Source organism: Moschus berezovskii, chromosome 10 (assembly GCF_049115385.1).
Source record: "Moschus berezovskii isolate FMDL1 chromosome 10, NW_MosBer_1.0, whole genome shotgun sequence".
Taxonomy (NCBI): Eukaryota; Metazoa; Chordata; class Mammalia; order Artiodactyla; family Moschidae; genus Moschus; species Moschus berezovskii.
The window spans coordinates 39385439-39403142 of record NC_142469.1 but is presented as its reverse complement, the minus strand read 5'-3'; the positions used below and the strand labels follow the sequence as shown (position 1 = coordinate 39403142).

Sequence of the window (17704 nt, the reverse complement as noted above, 5' to 3'; positions counted from 1 at the left end):
TGTGCCTGGCAGGTGAAGAAAGTTCACCGATCTTCGTGTTGCTTCTGTAAGTTCCTCCTTGCTCTGAGACACGGGTGCTACTTCTGCACTCTACTGCTTTTGCTCTCTGCTGAACTGGAGAGGAAAAGAATCGTAAATAGGACTGTCTTATAGCCGAGTACAGTGCCAGCGATCAAATACTGCTCCTTTTGTGGGGGCGAGTTGTAAACTAAAGGCATAAAAGCTGAGAGTGAAAAGTCAGACCAGAAGCACCAGCTACTGAAAATTCTTTGGCCCAAGGGAGTATAAGAGTGGTGTTTTGTTCTCATGCCAAGGCATTGTTTTAAAATCACAAACATAAACTTCACAATCCAAGATAGATCTAAATGTTAGCATTATTCAGTCTTTGTATTGATTGTTGTTTGAATTCAAGAAAGGATCAGCAATTTATAGACACTAAATCCTGGATTCAAACCTAATCGACAACTCCAATGGGCTTCACTTTATCCCCCAAATAATAAGTATGAAAGATCCCCACTTAGTGTGATTACAAATTCAAATTTTGTAACTGTTTCTTTTTCATAAGCAGCCATTTAAGGTGTGATAGAATTTGGGTGATAATATTTTCTTACAAAACTGTTGCTCAAAATGCATGTTCTACAGTTTAATAATGTATAATGATTCTGGCAGAGAAAGCAAGCTCTTAGCTTTCTTTTGAAAGTACCTAATGTATTAGCTATTGAAGGCTGTTTTATTTATGCAGAAGTAGAGATACCTCAAGTTAAAAACAAGAAACCCTCTCATCTTGACAACTGTAGGGTTCAGAGGATCAAAACTATTCCAGAAATAGAAGCATAAAATTCAATTTGAGAAAGTAGTTTCCTATGTCTTACAGCCTGAGGCGATTAGGTTTCCTATGTCTTACAGCCTGAGGCGATTAGGTGTTCTGGAAAATTCTTTCTGTATATTGACAGACTACTGACTACTTTGGAGAACAGTGTGACGTAGTTCAAAGAGCCTAGGAGGCTTTGGAAGGCTCAGGCTTAGCTGCGTTTCTACCATTTACTGGTTGTGTCACCATGGGCAAGGCATTTTATTGCTATTTGATCTGTTTTCACATCTGGAAAATGGCAATAACAGTGCCCACCTCACAGAAGAATTGTATCAAAGAGATGATGTGTACTATAAACCGACTCTTGGCGACCCCATGGATTGTAGCCTACCAGGCTCCTCTGTCCATGGGATTCTGCAGGCAAGAATACTGGAGTGGATTGCCATTTCCTTCTCCATTATAGTGTACTATATAAACATGAACTACTGTAGATGATTTTTGTAGGTGATACAGCAAATGGAATGCTGCAAAATTTAAGGTATTTCTATTAGTGCTTTTGTTCCAGGATGCCATTATCAGGAAGAGCAGTTTTGCTGGGTTGTGAGGTGTGGGACTTTTCAGTAGCAGACTTTAATAACATCTTATGTTTATATAAACTGTACAGTTTACAGCATGGTTTTCATTTTCTTTGGTGGTGGTGGTTGTCACTAAGTCATGTCCGACTCTTGTGACCACATGGACCATAGCCCGCCAGACCCCTCTGTCCTTGGGATTTCCCAGGCAAGAATACTGGAGTGGGTTTCCATTTCCTTCTCCAGGGGATCTTCCGACCTAGGAATTGAACTCACATCTCCTGTGTCTCCTGCATTGGCAGGTGGATTCTTTATCACTAAACCATCTGGTCTCATTTTAATTTAATTACACCCTTGAAGTATTGAGTACTGTAATCATGACCATTTGAAAGGATAGAAATCTAAAAGTCAGAGCTTAAGAAATTTGTTGAAGGTTAGCAGGAGAGTTAAGAAATTTGTCCAAGGTTAGCTGATACTGAAGCTGAAGCTCCAATATTTTGGCCACCTGATGCAAAGAGCTGACTTATTAGAAAAGACCCTGATGCTGGAAAAGATTGAAAGCAGGAGAAGGGGATGACAGAGAAGGAGATGGTTGGATGGCATCACCGACTCAATGGACATGAGTTTGAGTGAGCTCCGGGAGTTGGTGATGGACAGGGAAGCCTGGTGTTCTGCAGTCCATACGGTCACAGAGTTGGACACGACTGAGCAACTGAACAACAAGCTGGAAAGTGGACAACAAAGAGAAATTTGCGCTAAATCCGCTGACTCCAAATCAGCAACGTCTTCTTTTTATTCCCACTGCTCATATGCCACTTATGTTAGAGCAAAATATTTTAGAGGTCGACTCACAAAATCTCAGAAGGTATGCTGACAATATGTTGCAGGGCCCAATTTGGGGGTAATTCTGGGTTCTAGATGAAAGAGCCAGAGTAAAACAGAAAAAGTCTGTGTACTTGGTGGGAGGTGAATGATGATACAGGAACTGATTTCACTAAACTAAAGCTGTGGTGACATCAGGGCCACTGTGAGAATTCAGGACATCCTGGATTCATTAGAAAAAGCCAGGACTTCCCTAGTGATCCAGTGGATAAGAATCCACTTACCAATGAAGGGCACTCAGGTTCAATCCCTGGTCTGGAAAGATTCCATATGCCAAGGAGCAACTAAAGCCTATGTGCTACAACTCCCCCAACCCCCGCCCCGCACACCCCCACCCCCGGAGGATGCTCCACACGAGAGGAGCCACCATAATAAGAACCCACTGAAAAGAAGAGTAGCCCCCGCTTGCAGAAACTGGAGAAGGCCCGTGAGCAGCAATGAAGACCCAGAGCAACTAAAAATAAATAAATAAATAATTAAGAAAAGAAAACCCCAGCTCTGTCCCAGGTGGATGGGTCTCCCCGCTCTCCCACCCCTGCAGCCAGGACCACAGGGCTTCAGGTAGGAGCCCCTGCCTGGTGGGCCTGTGCAAAAACACAACTGATAAGCACAGCTCTGGTGTTCAGACCACGAAATCTACTTGCCTTTAGCAGCTCTTCTGATTAGAGCAAGCCTTGCATTCCCCAGGCTCTTTCTTTTTATGTAAAACCATCCTTCCCTTAAATAGAGAGGAAGGCACAGAGATTGTGTTTCAAACAGGTTGTTGTTGTTTAGTCGCTAAGTCGGCTCCGACTCTTTGACGACCCCATGGGCTGCATGATTCTCCTTTTCTGCCTTGACAGCAAATTAGGAAAATGAATCATTTCAAAATAATGCAGAAGAGGAAAGTTTCCCTCTTTTGTTAAGAATTCTTTCTGTAACTGAGGACTGAATTTGGAGCCTGGGTTGGAAAAATGACACGTTCATCAATCTCATCATATCTGCACAGCAGCCAGTCAACACAAGTAAGTGGTGAACTGGGCCGCCCCCTGTACCGGCCTTTGAAGAAGCACCCGGGCAGCTGAGCAGAGAACTGGGGAGACGCAAAGAGCAGGACACCTACTGATCTGTCAGCAGTATGTTTACTATCTGAGCTCATCCATGAACTCTCAGACAAGGCAAAGCCACTTCCAAATACTGTAACATCTGGTCCAGGGGCTTGCTATCTTTTTTCAACTTCTTTTTTATTTAAGCCTGCTTCTGGTGTTTAAGTGAATTTCTTTACATAAAATCAGTGTTAATTTACTCAGCATCGCTACTCCTCTGAGGACAGCTCTGACTCTCAGACCTGATTCCCCATACCGGTGTTACCGGTGTGTGCTCAGTAAATGAGCTAAGGAATTCCTGCCAAGGGGTATACACTTTATATTGGCTAGGCAGTCACTGGGTTTCCCTGTGGCTTAGATGGTAAAGAATCTGCCTGCAATGCAGGAGATCCGGGTTCAATCCCTGGGTTGAGGAGATACCCTGGAGAAGGAAATGGCAACCCACTCCAGTATTCTTGCCTGGAGAATCCCACGGACAGAAGAGCTGGGCAGGCTACAGTCCATAGGGTTGCAAAGAGTCAGACACGACTGAGCCATTAATACATTCACTTTCATTCAGACAGGCAATGGCAGACTATCTTTAACAAGGACACCACTTGGCTTTAAAGCCCCAAAGAAAATTATTATCCATGACGTGACCATTCACGATCATTGACAGGTATGTGCTGGTATTGCAGACAGAGTCAATTCTTTCAATAGTAAATGAAAATAAATGCTTAAGAATCTGTCATCAACAAATTTCTTTACAGCAAGACTTTGACACTTCAATAATGACTTCTAATCGATGTTCCCTGAAAGAGTGGCCTGCAGTTTCCTTCTCCACTTCCTTATTTACCATATACTCTATTAAATGGAATTTTAAAACATTAAATTATAAACATAAGGAAGATGTAGTACTTGCTACCAAGCTCTACTGAACAAGTTGCTGTATATAATTCAGTTTTTGTTTTACGCGTTAAAGCAATACTGATACAGTTGAAATATCCTGTACCCTCCTTAATCTCATTCTTTCCTCCTCATTGGTTGCCACTACCCGAAACTTGACATTTGTTGTTTCTGTACCTGTTTCTAAATCCTATAGATGTCAGTAACCACAAAGATTATATAATATTATTTTATTTTAAAAACTTGACAGAGTGTAACATGCTGCAGGTATCATACAGCTTGTATTAAAAATTATTAAAGTTTTATCTATATTCATATTGTTAGGAGCCCTAACATCTGAGTAGCCAGGATAGGCCTGAGACCTTGCTTAGGCCTAAGTTTCCATTTCCTGGAGACAGGGTGGAGGCTAAGTTCACAGAAACTCCTCCCTAAGAAGATCCTGCGCCAAAAATAAGAGACTCCTCCCTAGAAAAGTCCCCACCCCCCCCCACCCCCCCCACGCCAAAAATCAGACCAATCAGAGGAAAAAGGGAAATGCCCCAGAAAAACCCCCGCGCTTGCATAAACTGGCCAATGAGCTTCTGCGCGCACATGAACTGGCCAATGAGCTTCTGCCAGCTTGATCTTTTGAACAAAAATAGGTGCTTATGTAATCTGAGACTATAAAAACCGCTGTAACCGGGGCTCAGGGCTCTTGTCCACACTCCGCTGCGCTGGAGGAGGCATGAGCCCTAGCTCGAGCTAGAAATAAACCCCATTCTTGCTTTTGCATTGCTGCGAGTGTCTTATTCTACCAGTATGGGGGGACCGGACTCAGGGCATAACAATATCTGTCACTCTAGTTTATTTATTTTTCACAGAAGCTCAGCAAACTTTTTCTATAAAGGGCTGGATAGTAAATATTTTCAGTTTTAAGGCCACACAGACTCTTGTCACAAACTACTCATCTCTGCTCAGGTGGTGGGGAAGCAATTAGACAATTAGGAACCAGCATGGATACATGCAAATAAAACTTTATAAATACTCAGATTTGGATTTCTTGTAATTTTAACATGTCATAAAATATTGGAAAAAAAATCAAACCATTTTAAAAGGTAAAAATTATTCTTGGTTTAAAAGGCTTACAAAGCAGGCAGTGGGTCACTTTGGTCCCTGAATTATATATAGGTTGCCAACTCCTACTCTATAGCATTCTACTACCATGGTTTCTCAATGTGTTTACTTGTTATTAGACATTAATGCTGAAATTTCCTTTGTGATCTTGTATATGATTAGTATGTTTTAGCAAGTGATTTATAGAGAACTTATAAAAGTAGTGCATTCTCTATTTTTAGGGTATGGAATACTATATGTTAGACAAAGCTTGCTAACAAGCTTTTGTTCTTCCATATCCTTTCAATGTTTATTTCCTAATGTTTCCTTGATCGTTTCTAATATGTTAAAAATCTCTTTGATTATAAGAATTTCTCCTTATAATTTGATATTTTTGCTTTATTTATTTCAGTAATACAGTCATAGACAAGTTGATGACTGTCATATCTCATAATGGATCATTCCTTTTTTATGATTGAGTCTTCAAAATTAGCCCTTTTGACACTTCTCTGCCTTTAGCTCACTTTTGCCTTATATTGATGTTATTATTTCCAAGGGTATACATTTCAGTACCTTTAGTTTTCAAGCTTTGTGTGTTTTAGGTGTGTCACTTGTAAGAGGCATGACTCTATTTTTTAATCTCTGTAGGTGCATTTGCACCAGCTGTGGTGTGGTAGTTAAACGCATGTGCCCAACCACCTGAGTCCTGGTCCTGGCGTTTTCCCTCATCTCTGTGTGGCCCTGTGCAATTTCCTTTATCTCTCCACACTACACTTTTCTCATCTGTAAAGAAGCTGAGGATAATATTAGTACCTCATCACAGGGTTATTATGGAAATTAAATAAGACAATGTTCTTACCTGGCATGTAGTGAGTACTCAATAATTGTTAGCTATTTTAAAATGTTGTGTTTGGTCTCATTTCTACCATTATTTTGTGTTTTCTGTTTACCATCCTTTTTCCTCTGTTTACTATTTCTTTTCCTATCATTATTCTCTTTTTATTTCCCCCTTTTCTTGAGTGATCTATGCACTGTGTTTCTGTTGTTTAATAATTACACTTAAGATTTTTACTGCTTTATTAAGACGTAAGTGATTTTACTGTTTGATGAGTTTTGACATATGCATACACCCCTGAAGCCATCAAATTAATCACCATAATTAACATATCCATCACTCCTGTTTTATAACTGTGTTTTCTTTGATTCTTTGTCTCATTTGCATACATTAACTGCACAGCCAATTTAACAGCTAAATAGTTTGTATCTCCTGTGTGACCCAGAGTCAGTACTCTGACCCGCTTTCTTATCTAACTCACATACACCAAGCCAATATTTCCTCTGCTCTTAATCAACCCACGACCAGGTATCAGACAAACAGCAACATCCCCCATGCCCTGAAGCCCACCAGAATCATTTAAATTAGCCAGTTCTAAGCTCTTTCCCTTCACCTGCCTTGACTTTTCCACAGAAACCCCAGGGAACGCTCTGGCTTTGGCTTCCCCTCCTCATTTTCTGCATCCAACCCAACCTGGTGCTTTCCCAAGTGGCCCTGCGTGGATTGGCATGCCCCTTTTCTCTTGATAAATGTAAGTAATAAATTTACCTTTTGATGGCATTGGCCTCTCTGTCATCACTCAGGCACCTCCATAAATTAAAATCATGGTTCAAATTTATACATTCCCCCACAAGTCTTCCCATGCCCCTGCAATCCCTTTCTTATTTCTTCTCCACCACTCTCTAGGTGAGCACTAGTTTGTTTTCTATCAGTAGAGATTAATTAACACTTTAAAGGATTTTATGTAAATGTCATATATTATGTATCCTTTTGCCTGAAATCTTCCCTTTAGAAAATTATTTTTAATTCATTCTTGTTATTGTATATATTAATAGCTTATTCCTTGTATTTTTCTGAGTAGCTTTCCCTTACATGGATATAGAACAGTTTGTGGATGGCTTCTGTGTTGTTTTCAGTTTGCAGCTATTGTAAATAAAACTTGTGTCATTCATGTACAGGTTTTCGTGTGGACATATGCTTTCATTTCTCTTGAGTAAATAACTAGGAAGTAGGTTATTTTGTATGGCAAGTATATACAGGTAACTTTTAAGCAAACTGGTTGTTTCGTTTTACATTCCTAACATGAGTGTATATGAGTTAGTTGCTCTACAGTCCTTACCAACATTTGGCATGGAGCACCTTTTTAATTTTTGCCATTATATCAGATATGTAGTGATATCTTATATTTTACTATAACCATGGATTATCTTATTTGTATCTTTTGAAATAAAATGTAGTTATTTATAGAAATAACTAATAAATAAAGGGACTTTAAAAATATACTTGTACTCATCATTACTTTTTGCTCCTATCTTTCCTTAAAGTTTATTTTTCTCCTTGCTGAAACATATCCTTTAATAATCCTCTTAATCAGGTTCTATGGGTGGTAAATTCCCTTAATCTCTGTGTGTTGTCTTTATTTTGTTCTGTCTCAAATGATGGTTTAGCTGGTACTAAGGTCAGGAAGCAACAGTTAGAACTGGACATGGAACAACAGACTGGTTCCAAATAGGAAAAGGAGTACGTCAAGTTTGTATATTGTCACCCTGTTTATTTAACTCATATGCAGAGTACATCATGAGGAACGCTGGGCTGGAAGAAGCACAAGCTGGAATCAAGATTGCCGGGAGAAATATCAATAACCTCAGATATGCAGATGACACCACCCTTATGGCAGAAAGTGAAGAGGAACTAAAAAGCCTCTTGATGAAAGTGAAAGAAGAGAGTGAAAAGGTTGGCTTGAAGCTCAACATTCAGAAAATGAAGATCATGGCATCTGTTCCCATCACTTCATGGCAAATAGATGGGGAAACAGTGGAAACAGTGTCAGACTTTATTTTTTGGGGCTCCAAAATCACTGCAGATGCTGATTGCAGCCATGAAATTAAAAGATGATTACTCCTTGGAAGGAAAGTTATGACTAACCTAGATAGCATATTAAAAAGCAGAGACATTACTTTGCCAACAAAGGTCCGTCTAGTCAAGGCTATGGTTTTTCCCGTGGTCATGTATGGATGTGAGAGTTGGACTGTGAAGAAAGCTGATGGCCGAAGAATTGATGCTTTTGAACTGTGGTGCTGGAGAAGACTCTTGAGAGTCCCTTGGACTGCAAGGAGATCCAACCAGTCCGTTCTAAAGGAGATGGATCCTGGGTGTTCATTGGAAGGACTGATGCTAAAGCTGAAACTGCAATACTTTGGCCACCTCATGCGATGAGTTGACTCACTGGAAAAGAGTCTGATGCTAGGAGGGATTGGGGGTGGGAGGAGATGGGGACGACAGAGAATGAGATGGCTGGATGGCATCAGCGACTCAATGGACATAAGTTTGAGTGAACTCCGGGCGTTGGTGATGGATAGGGAGGCCTGGCGTGCTGTGATTCATGGGGTCGCAGAGAGTCAGACACGACTGAGCGACTGAACTGAACTGTGAACTGAAGAACTCTGAAGATATTGTCTTCTGGTCTCTACTGTTACTGATGAGAAATGTGCAGTCAATATATTGCCACTTTTTGGTAAGTTATCTGTCTTTTATTTTTGACAGCTTTTAAGACTTTTTGTTTTTCACACTGTTCTGTTTTAATATGATGTGTCCAGTGTGAATTTAGTGAAACTATTTAAAATAGATAACACTTTCCTGATGTGAGAACTTTCTTTGATTCTGCAAAATTCTCAGTTATTTCTGTTCAAATATTGTCTATTCCTTCATTTTTCCCTCCAGAACTCCTATTAGACAGGTCATGGAGTTGCTTAATCTGTTTTCTATTCCCTTTAACTGTTTTTTAAAATATACTCTTTTGTTTCTTTGTCTTTTTATACTGCACTTTGGGTCAGTTCCTCAGCATTATGTTTCAATTCACTGATGTTTTATTTAACCAGGGCCAGCTGAGATTTATTTAAGAAGAGAAATTTGTATCTTATTCATTTTTATAAGCCAAAGCAATATGGTTTTAAAAAGCCACTCTCTAAACAAAAAGCATTTGATGATTAAATATAGACATTTTATGTGTGATCATATAATTTCTTATCTATATGTATATAACTTTATTAATTACCCAAATATATTTTCACATAACAAATGATACCATATTAACAAATCTGCAACTTAACTTTTAAGACAACACATTGTTATATTATGTTCTGTCAACACAAACATATTTTTATCCAAAGGTAGAATGTTTTTGTTGTGATTTGACTTTAGGGATACCCAGGTCTTGCTCGTCTCTTTTGGGAAAACTTTTGGAATCTATAAGGAAGAACTCTGAAATTATGGATGCTCCAGACAGCCCTAAATTTGGATTGCTCTAGTATTAGATAACTTCCACGATTCTTTATGCTATAATTTTATGGTAACAAAATCTTGGACCAGTACAATGGTAAGAATGTTCTGATTTTCTTCAATACTGTATTTGCTGGTGCTAAGCATTTTTTGTCACACAAAGGAGCACATAGAAAGATGGCAGCAGTTTGCTTTGCAATCAGATCACCCTCTTTTTCATAGAAAGATATACTGAAGAAGTTTCCCCTGTTACTCATGCCAGATGAATCTCTCCCTCAGGTCCCTTCGGCTGTACTCTGAAGTTCATTTATTAGCTCAGGATTCACAAAGTACACAAGGAAAGATGCTAGAATCCTTTAAACATGTAAGGATGTTGGGTCGCCTGACACAACCAGTTAAACCAGTAAGATCCCATAAAATGGTTATAGCTGGTGGAGTCTAACGATCAGAAAGGGCTGCGAGCTGATTTGTGAAGGAGCTTCCCAAGATGAGCCCAGCTCTCGGGGACATTGTATCTTCTCTGCAGAGAAGTGGAACATTTATCAACACTTTAATTGCTGCTTTGACCATCGGTGGGCAACAACTCTTCTCCTCTTTCACATTCAGTTGTCCCTGTCAGGTTGGGAAAAATTTCTACTATGGTTCTGCTTTTCTGATCATTCCTGCCTTAATCCTTCTGGTTGCCGGCTTTGCTCTGAGAAGCCAGACGTGGACAATCACCAGTGAATACTGCTGCAGCTGTGTCCCTCAGCCCCGGAGAACCAGCCTCCTGGAGCGCAGGCTGGCTTGCCTTCTCTTCTTCAGTATCACCGGAAGGGCACTTGTTGCTCCGTTAACGTGGCTGGCGGTGACCCTGCTGACAGGCACGTACTACGAATGTGCGGCAAGTGAATTTGCTTCTGTGGACCATTACCGAGCGTTTGACAATGTCAGTGCCGGCGAACGGCAGGAGATCCTAGCCGCGTTTCCATGCTGCAGATCAGTTCCCTCCAATATGATCCTGGTCAGAGATGAAGTAGCTCTTCTACACAGATACCAGTCACAGGTAAGTTGTTGCTTTTTATTTTCAGCTCTGCTATCCCGTATTAACTGGGGCTTCCCTGGTGGTTCCCGTGGTAAAGAATCTGCCTGCAGTGCAGGAGATGCGTGTTTGATCCCTGGGTAGGGAAGATCCCCTGGAGAAGGAAATGGCAGCCCACTCCAGTTCTTGCCTGGGAAGTCCCAAGGACAGAGGAGCCCTGCGGGCTGTAGTCCGTGGGGTCACAAAAGAACTGAATAGGACTTAGCCACTGAACAACAGCAATCTCATATTAACTACAATCACTGGAAACATTTTCCATTCCTGCTGCTTCTCATATTGTCTGATTGTAGAACACAAACTGGTTGCCACTCATCAGTTAGATTTCTACTGAGCGGCTGCATAAATATGGTTAGGATGTTGGGCTTTGGAGTCAGGAGACCTGCATTTGAGGCTTGCTTTACCATGTATTAACCTGCAAAACCTTAAGTAAGTTATCTAATTTATCTATGCTTCACTTTTCTCAGCCGTAAAATGGAGATATTGTTAATAGGATCTGTCATATAGGGTTGGAGTGAGTAATAAACAAGTTAATTCATCTAAAGCACTCAGTACTGTGTTCAGAATCTATTATATATTAAAAACAAATAATTTTCAGTGCAGTTAAGTCGCTCAGTTGTGTGACTCTTTGCGACTCCATGGACTGCAGCATGCCAGGCCTCCCTGTCCATCACCAATGCCCAGAGATTGCTCAAACTCATGTCCATTGAGTCAGTGATGCCATCCATCTTATCCTCTGTCGTCCCCTTCTCCTCCTGCCTTCAATCTTTCCCAGCATCAGGGTCTTTTCCAATGAGTCAGTTCTTCGCATTAGGTGGCCAACGTATTGGAGTTTCAGCTTCAGCATCAGTCCTTCCAATGAATATTCAGGACTGATTTCCTTTAGGATGGGCTGGTTGGATCTCCTTGCAGTCCAAGTGACTCTCAACAGTCTTCATCAACACCACAGTTCAAAAGCATCAATTCTTTGGCATTTGGCTTTCTTTATGGTCCAACTCTCACATCCATACATGACTACTGGAAAAACCATAGCCTTGACTAGATGGACCTTTGTTGGCAATGTAGTGTCTCTGCTTTTTAATATGCTGTCTAGGTTGGTCGTAACTTTTCTTCAATAAGGAATTTTAGATATTGTTATTAAAAATATTATTACTAAATTCCATCTTTCTGCATGTATATTCCTAAATATGTGTTCTTATATATTTAAATCACATCTAAAATTATAGGAGGCTTAATTATAATTAATAATAAACACTGATGATAGTTCTAAATTTAGTGTCATTAGATAGGTTTGTGGGAGGGAGTGGTCAAGTGAGGGGAAGGCCTAAACCTACTAGGTTTATAGGTTAAATCTAAAGATGTAAAAGTACATTTTTGTCAGTACAGAAAGAATCATTGGCGCTCATCAGTTTCTCCCAGGGATTTGGGAGAAAAACACATTTCAAATGACTGCAATGCCATAAGAACACATTAATGTTTTTTAATTTACTTTTTAGTTTATATTGAAGCATAGTTGATTTACAATGTTGTGTTAGTTTCAAGTATACAACAAAGTGATTCAGTTATACATACTCATATATCTCTTGTTTCATTATTTTTCAGATTCTTTTCCCATATAGGTTATTATAGAATATTGAGAAAAACACATTAATTTTTAAACTACTTATTGCAAAGGCCTTTATTGACCCATCACTTTTCAGTTATTGAAATTTAAAAGTGCTGATGATATTTAGTTGAAAAAATTACTGTCAATACAACAATATTGAAGTGTTACGTATGGACCAGTTGAAACAAAATTAGAAATCTTATTAAGAAAGGATTTGTCTCAACCTATTTATTCTGGCCTTAAATGTCAAGCAGAGGAGCTGTGAAAAGTGAAAAAATCAATGGGACAATTTTGACTTTAAAAAATGTTCTTGCTTTAAAAAACTAAGGTGTAATACACAATGGTAAAATGTTCTTAAGGTCAAAATAAAACATCTTGTCTAATGATACACAGACTTCTGTGAAAAGACAGTTTTATAGCTCTGAGTACCATGAGCAAGTGGATTTTTTGATTTAGTGACAACGCCACCAATATTTGGGCTTGCCTGGTGTCTCAGACAGTAAAGAATCTGCCTGCAATGCAGGAGACCAGGGTTCGATCCCTGGGTTGGGAATATCCCCTGGAAAAGGGAATGGCAACCCACTCCAGTATTCTTGCCTGGAGTATTCCATGTACAGAGGAGCCTGGTGGGCTACCGTCCATGGAGTTGCAGAGTTGGACACAACCAAGTGATATTTATTGACCACTAGTATTTATTGAGATGCTTATCCTATAGTGTACAAATATGTTATATCTTAACTCTAATCTTCATATTCCTAAGAGGTAGGTATAATCAACCCCATTTTACAGATGAGGAAACTGAAACTCAAAGAGTTTATAACTTTCATAAGTTTATAGAGCTAATAAATGGCTTATCAAGCTAGCCAAAGACAAGGGGCTGTTTCTATTTGCCCTCCCACATTCTATAGTTACCTCATACTCCAATCTCATGTGAGGAATATGTACTGTCTTTCTGTTGGATAATTCTGGGTTGACCACCAGATCAAATTAAGTTTAAATCCTGTCTCTGCTGTATCTTCTGGACATTTATTTCATCCCATTTCAATCTACCTTCTATACCCATGCCAAAATCATCTAAGTGCAAATTGAATGATGAACCCTCCCTCTACCCCCTGCTCCCTGCACTGTCACCCACATAAAGTCCTTCAGTGATTTTCTACCAGCCTAAGCATAAATCCAGATTCTTGGCCTGACATACAATATCCTTTGATATGTGGCCCCTGACCATTTCCCCATATGATTCCTATGACCTTGTGAATTCAACTTCTTGGGGTTTTCCCAACTCTTCACATGCTGCTTCTTCTGACTTCTTCCCTAATTGGAATTCTCCTCAACCTCTTGCATCTGGTGAACTTGTTTGAGCATCATCATTTAAGTTTGAGCATCATCTCTTCTGGGAAGTGTTCCCTGACACTCTTCTCCTTTAAACAAGTTCGTGTATCTTCATCGTCCTTCCTCGGGCTTTGTGTTTACGCCTATCAAAACAATCCTATTTTACTGTATTTCTTGGCTTTACATTTTGTCTCCCTCTTTAGGCTTAAAGATTTGGAAAGAGATACTATATCTAAAATTATCTGGATCTGTGTCCCAGGAACCAAGTAGTATGTACAGCACATGGTGGGAGGTCCACCTCGGGCTCAGTAAATGATAGCTGATGAATTAATGGGCATCTGAGATGACCTTTCCTCGACCATGCTGGCCTTTAATAAGTTAAATCATGACATGATGAGCATCTCTTTGTAGGCTTCAGCCTCTCTAGAGTGAAGCTATCTTGCTGTGCACACACTGGTAATTCCAGGCCTGTTGGTGAATCACAAGCTGTGGAAGAGACCTTCACCATTTAGATTGTGGCTGCATACTGGTGGTTTCCCTAAATGTGTGCAGCCTATCTGTCTCACTCTACATAACAACCACTAAATATTGAAAAAAAGAATAATGAAAAGGAAAAAAAAAGGATTCTAAGTGCAGAAACAGCTATCTGGTTTTTGTCAGTCTTTAAAAGTGGAAACTAAATAGTTGCAAATAAAATCTTGTTGACTTTCCTTTCAAAGTATATTTCAAAAACCAACCATAAAACTGGCCAGCAAATGATTATCTGAAGGGAGAGGAAGATGAAAAGGAAAACAGTAGGTGCTGCACATTTAAGGATATGAGAGTCTGCTCATTGATTTTCTTCAGTCACAAAAATATAAAAGGAAATAGCAATTTGAGAAGAAATGTCAGTGAATACTTCCTGGCACATCATTGAGCTTGGTAGCTTACAAAACTACCATTATTATCTATTACATCATAATTTTCATCACTATCATTATTAAATATATATTAAGTGTCCAAAGAAATGTATGAGCTACACCTGATACTTGAACTAAAATAAAAAATGTAGTTTATGTCTCTTATGCAAAGATAATATGCAGGTTATAATGTTTGCCACTTCCAGGACAGTATCTAGAATCCACTTCAAAATCTTTGGAAATTCCCCAAATCCAAAAATCCTTTGTAATCCCAAAGTCAAGTTGAAAGTATTTGGACCTATATCCTGTGTCACACCTGCACCCAGGATCAAATGAATAGCACCTGTCAATATGCTAAAGACTAGAAAGGCAAATTTCTTACCCATATTTTAGTTCTCAGATTTGTGGGGATCCCTCCCATCATGGTTGTTTCTTGAATATTTAATATATTGATGCTTTCTGTTTTTCTTTTGAATAATTATGTGAAGATGCTGGGCTGGATTCTTATCACCTTGGCAACCATCACTGCCCTAGTCTCCTACTCCCTGGCGAGGTGCTGCTCACCCCTAACCTCCCTGCAGCATTGCTACTGGACCAACCACCTCCACAACGAGAGGGAGCTCTTTGAACAAGCCGCAGCGCAGCATTCACGGCTCCTCATCCTGCAGCGTATAAAGAAGCTATTTGGCTTCATTCCTGGAAATGAAGATGTCAGACACATCCATATTCCTTCATGTCAGGACTGGAGGGAGATGTCAGTCCCCAGCTTTCTCTGTGTGGGTAATGACGTGCAAGGTAACTACAGCTTTCTTGGAGGCAGGGTGGATGAGGATAATGAGGAAGGCAGATCAGGAGGTATTGAATTAAAACCTTAATCATAGTACCTCTCACAATTCAAATATTTTATTTTTATGAGGACAGAGCTTCCATGTAATCTCTTCATCTTTTCTCTCTTCTGATATTTGTTTATGTCAGTTCATCTGAAATGCTATTTCCGAAATCAGTTTATCTGATCATGGTAACAATTTCTTGTTTTGAAATTTCACTGATGGTCTTGTAGTGCATATATTGGTCTGATTTTTTTTTCACAAATATGAAAATTGTAGTCATATTAAAATTTGGATCCAAGTTTTGTTACTTAGTAGCTGTGCAAAAATGAATATCTTCGAGTGCTATTTTGTATCTGTACTCAGATAGCAGCTACTTCAGAGCTTTTGTGAGGACATGTAAGACAATTAAATATGATAATACAAGCTAAGTACTCAGCACAGTGCCTTTCATAAGATAAGTGCTCATAAATGTTATTTTTGCCCTTCCTCTTTGCATTGCTTGTCTTTTATCATTATTTTCGCCATCTCTAAGTTTTTAAAATTTTCTACCTCTGTATATTACCCAGCGACTTTTCACTGCTTCTTCCTCTTTCTTCAAGCTTAAATATCTGACCTCTTGGGAATCAAGATTAAAAAAAAAACCCTTCTAAATTGTTACTATGTAGGGGGGAAGCCCAGGCAAAAAGGTCCTGAGTCATCTTGCCATTCCAAAGGAAAGATGGACACATATTGTATCCTCACCGGTGTCATAAATGTTATTTGTGGCACCTCCATAGTGGAAACATTTTTACAGCTGTGATACAGAAAGGTTATTCTAGAAAGTTCCCCCTGTGTTCCACTACCAGGACACCATCTATGTCTTTTTGTTATCACACCTTTGTACTCAAAATCCATTTTAGGAAGGAAGGCTGTAAGCTATATTTGTAGATCCACTATCTAAACTCTAAAAGGGAAGACCTACCTAAAGTTTCACTTCTAATATTTGACAGTTTTCTATTTTATCTTAATTATTTCTGATATATATATAGTCTCATGCCTGATTTTTGCCACGTTCTCTTGAACAACTGATTCATTGGTCAAAATAAGCAAAATGAGGGTGTTTCTTTTGTTTATCTTTTAAACAAAATAATGGCTACTTATTGGGCAATGGACCAACTGCTGGTAGTCAATGTGACTCAAGATTCATTTTCAAAAAGATCAGAGAATTTGACCATCTAAAATGCAGTCACTTACCTGGTAATCTTACAGTCATGGAAGAGTCCATTTTGTGTGAAATTATGGGTCTTTCAAATTTAATAGAAACAATAAAGATGAATATTAAGAAGATTATTTTTTTTAACCAATAAGAGATACATAGTATAGTAGTTTGCCAGGACAGGAGACCTGTGTCTCCCTCTCCATCACTTACTGGGCAAATTGGTTAGTCTATCTGAAATTCACCTGTTGTATCTATAAATTGGGATCAGTTCAGTTCAGTTCAGTCGCTCAGTCATGTCCGACTCTCTGCGACCCCATGAATCACAGCACGCCAGGCCTCCCTGTCCATCACCAACTCCCGGAGCTCACTCAAACTCATGTCCACAGAGTCGGTGATGCCATCCAGCCATCTCATTCTCCATCGTCCCCTTCTCCTCCCACCCCCAACCTTTCCCAGCATCAGAGTCTTTTCCAGTGAGTCAACTCGTCGCATGAGGTGGCCAAAGTATTGCAGTTTCAGCTTCAGCATCAGTCCCTCCAATGAACATCCAGGATTGATCTCCTTTAGAATGGACTGGTTGGATCTCCTTGCAGTATAAGGGACTCTCAAGAGTCTTCTCCAACACCACAGTTCAAAAGCATCGATTCTTCGGCAATCAGCTTTCTTCACAGTCCAACTCTCACATCCATACATGACCACAGGAAAAACCATTGCCTTGACTAGACGGACCTTGGTGATACCTTATCTGCTGGAAGGGAAGGGACTGAACCAAATGAATACTTGAGGTCCTTTCTAAGACTAAAAAGATGTTTATATGTATGCAGGTGAATAAGTGTACAATCTTCTGGAGCGCTAGCAGCTTAAGTTGTTTCTTAGGTTGAGAGTAAAATATCACTGAGTTTGCTTCTGAGCTTTCCCCTCTAGACATTCACTGGCATTCCACTTTTAAAAAATGTTAGTGTACTGATTTTTTCAAGTGGCCGAGAAAAGTTATTCCACTTATCTGATTCTGTATACAATTCTGATATGACATGACAAGAGGGATCGTTAAAAAATAGAAGTTAAGTATGGAAGTAGGGTCTTGGTCTGCTCTGATATAAA

The 17704-nt window shown here is 39.6% G+C and overlaps 1 protein-coding gene across 1 annotated transcript; it reads left to right on the top strand.

Annotated features, from left to right (window-relative positions):
* The first annotated feature begins 10003 nt into the window (after positions 1 to 10003).
* On the top strand, positions 10004 to 15450 carry CALHM4 (calcium homeostasis modulator family member 4). The gene is made up of 2 exons (XM_055433855.2): positions 10004 to 10705; positions 15064 to 15450. Exons 1-2 carry the CDS (start codon positions 10148 to 10150, stop codon positions 15448 to 15450), a joined length of 945 nt encoding a protein of 314 aa, XP_055289830.1. The 5' UTR covers positions 10004 to 10147.
* Positions 15451 to 17704: the final 2254 nt, after the last annotated feature.

Bases quoted from the DNA above. Each gene is read 5' to 3' on its own strand.
- CALHM4 (XM_055433855.2), top strand. From the start codon at position 10,148: ATGAGCCCAGCTCTCGGGGACATTGTATCTTCTCTGCAGAGAAGTGGA. The intron at 10,706-15,063 runs GTAAGTTGTTGC...AATTATGTGAAG, and splicing joins TACACAGATACCAGTCACAG to ATGCTGGGCTGGATTCTTAT.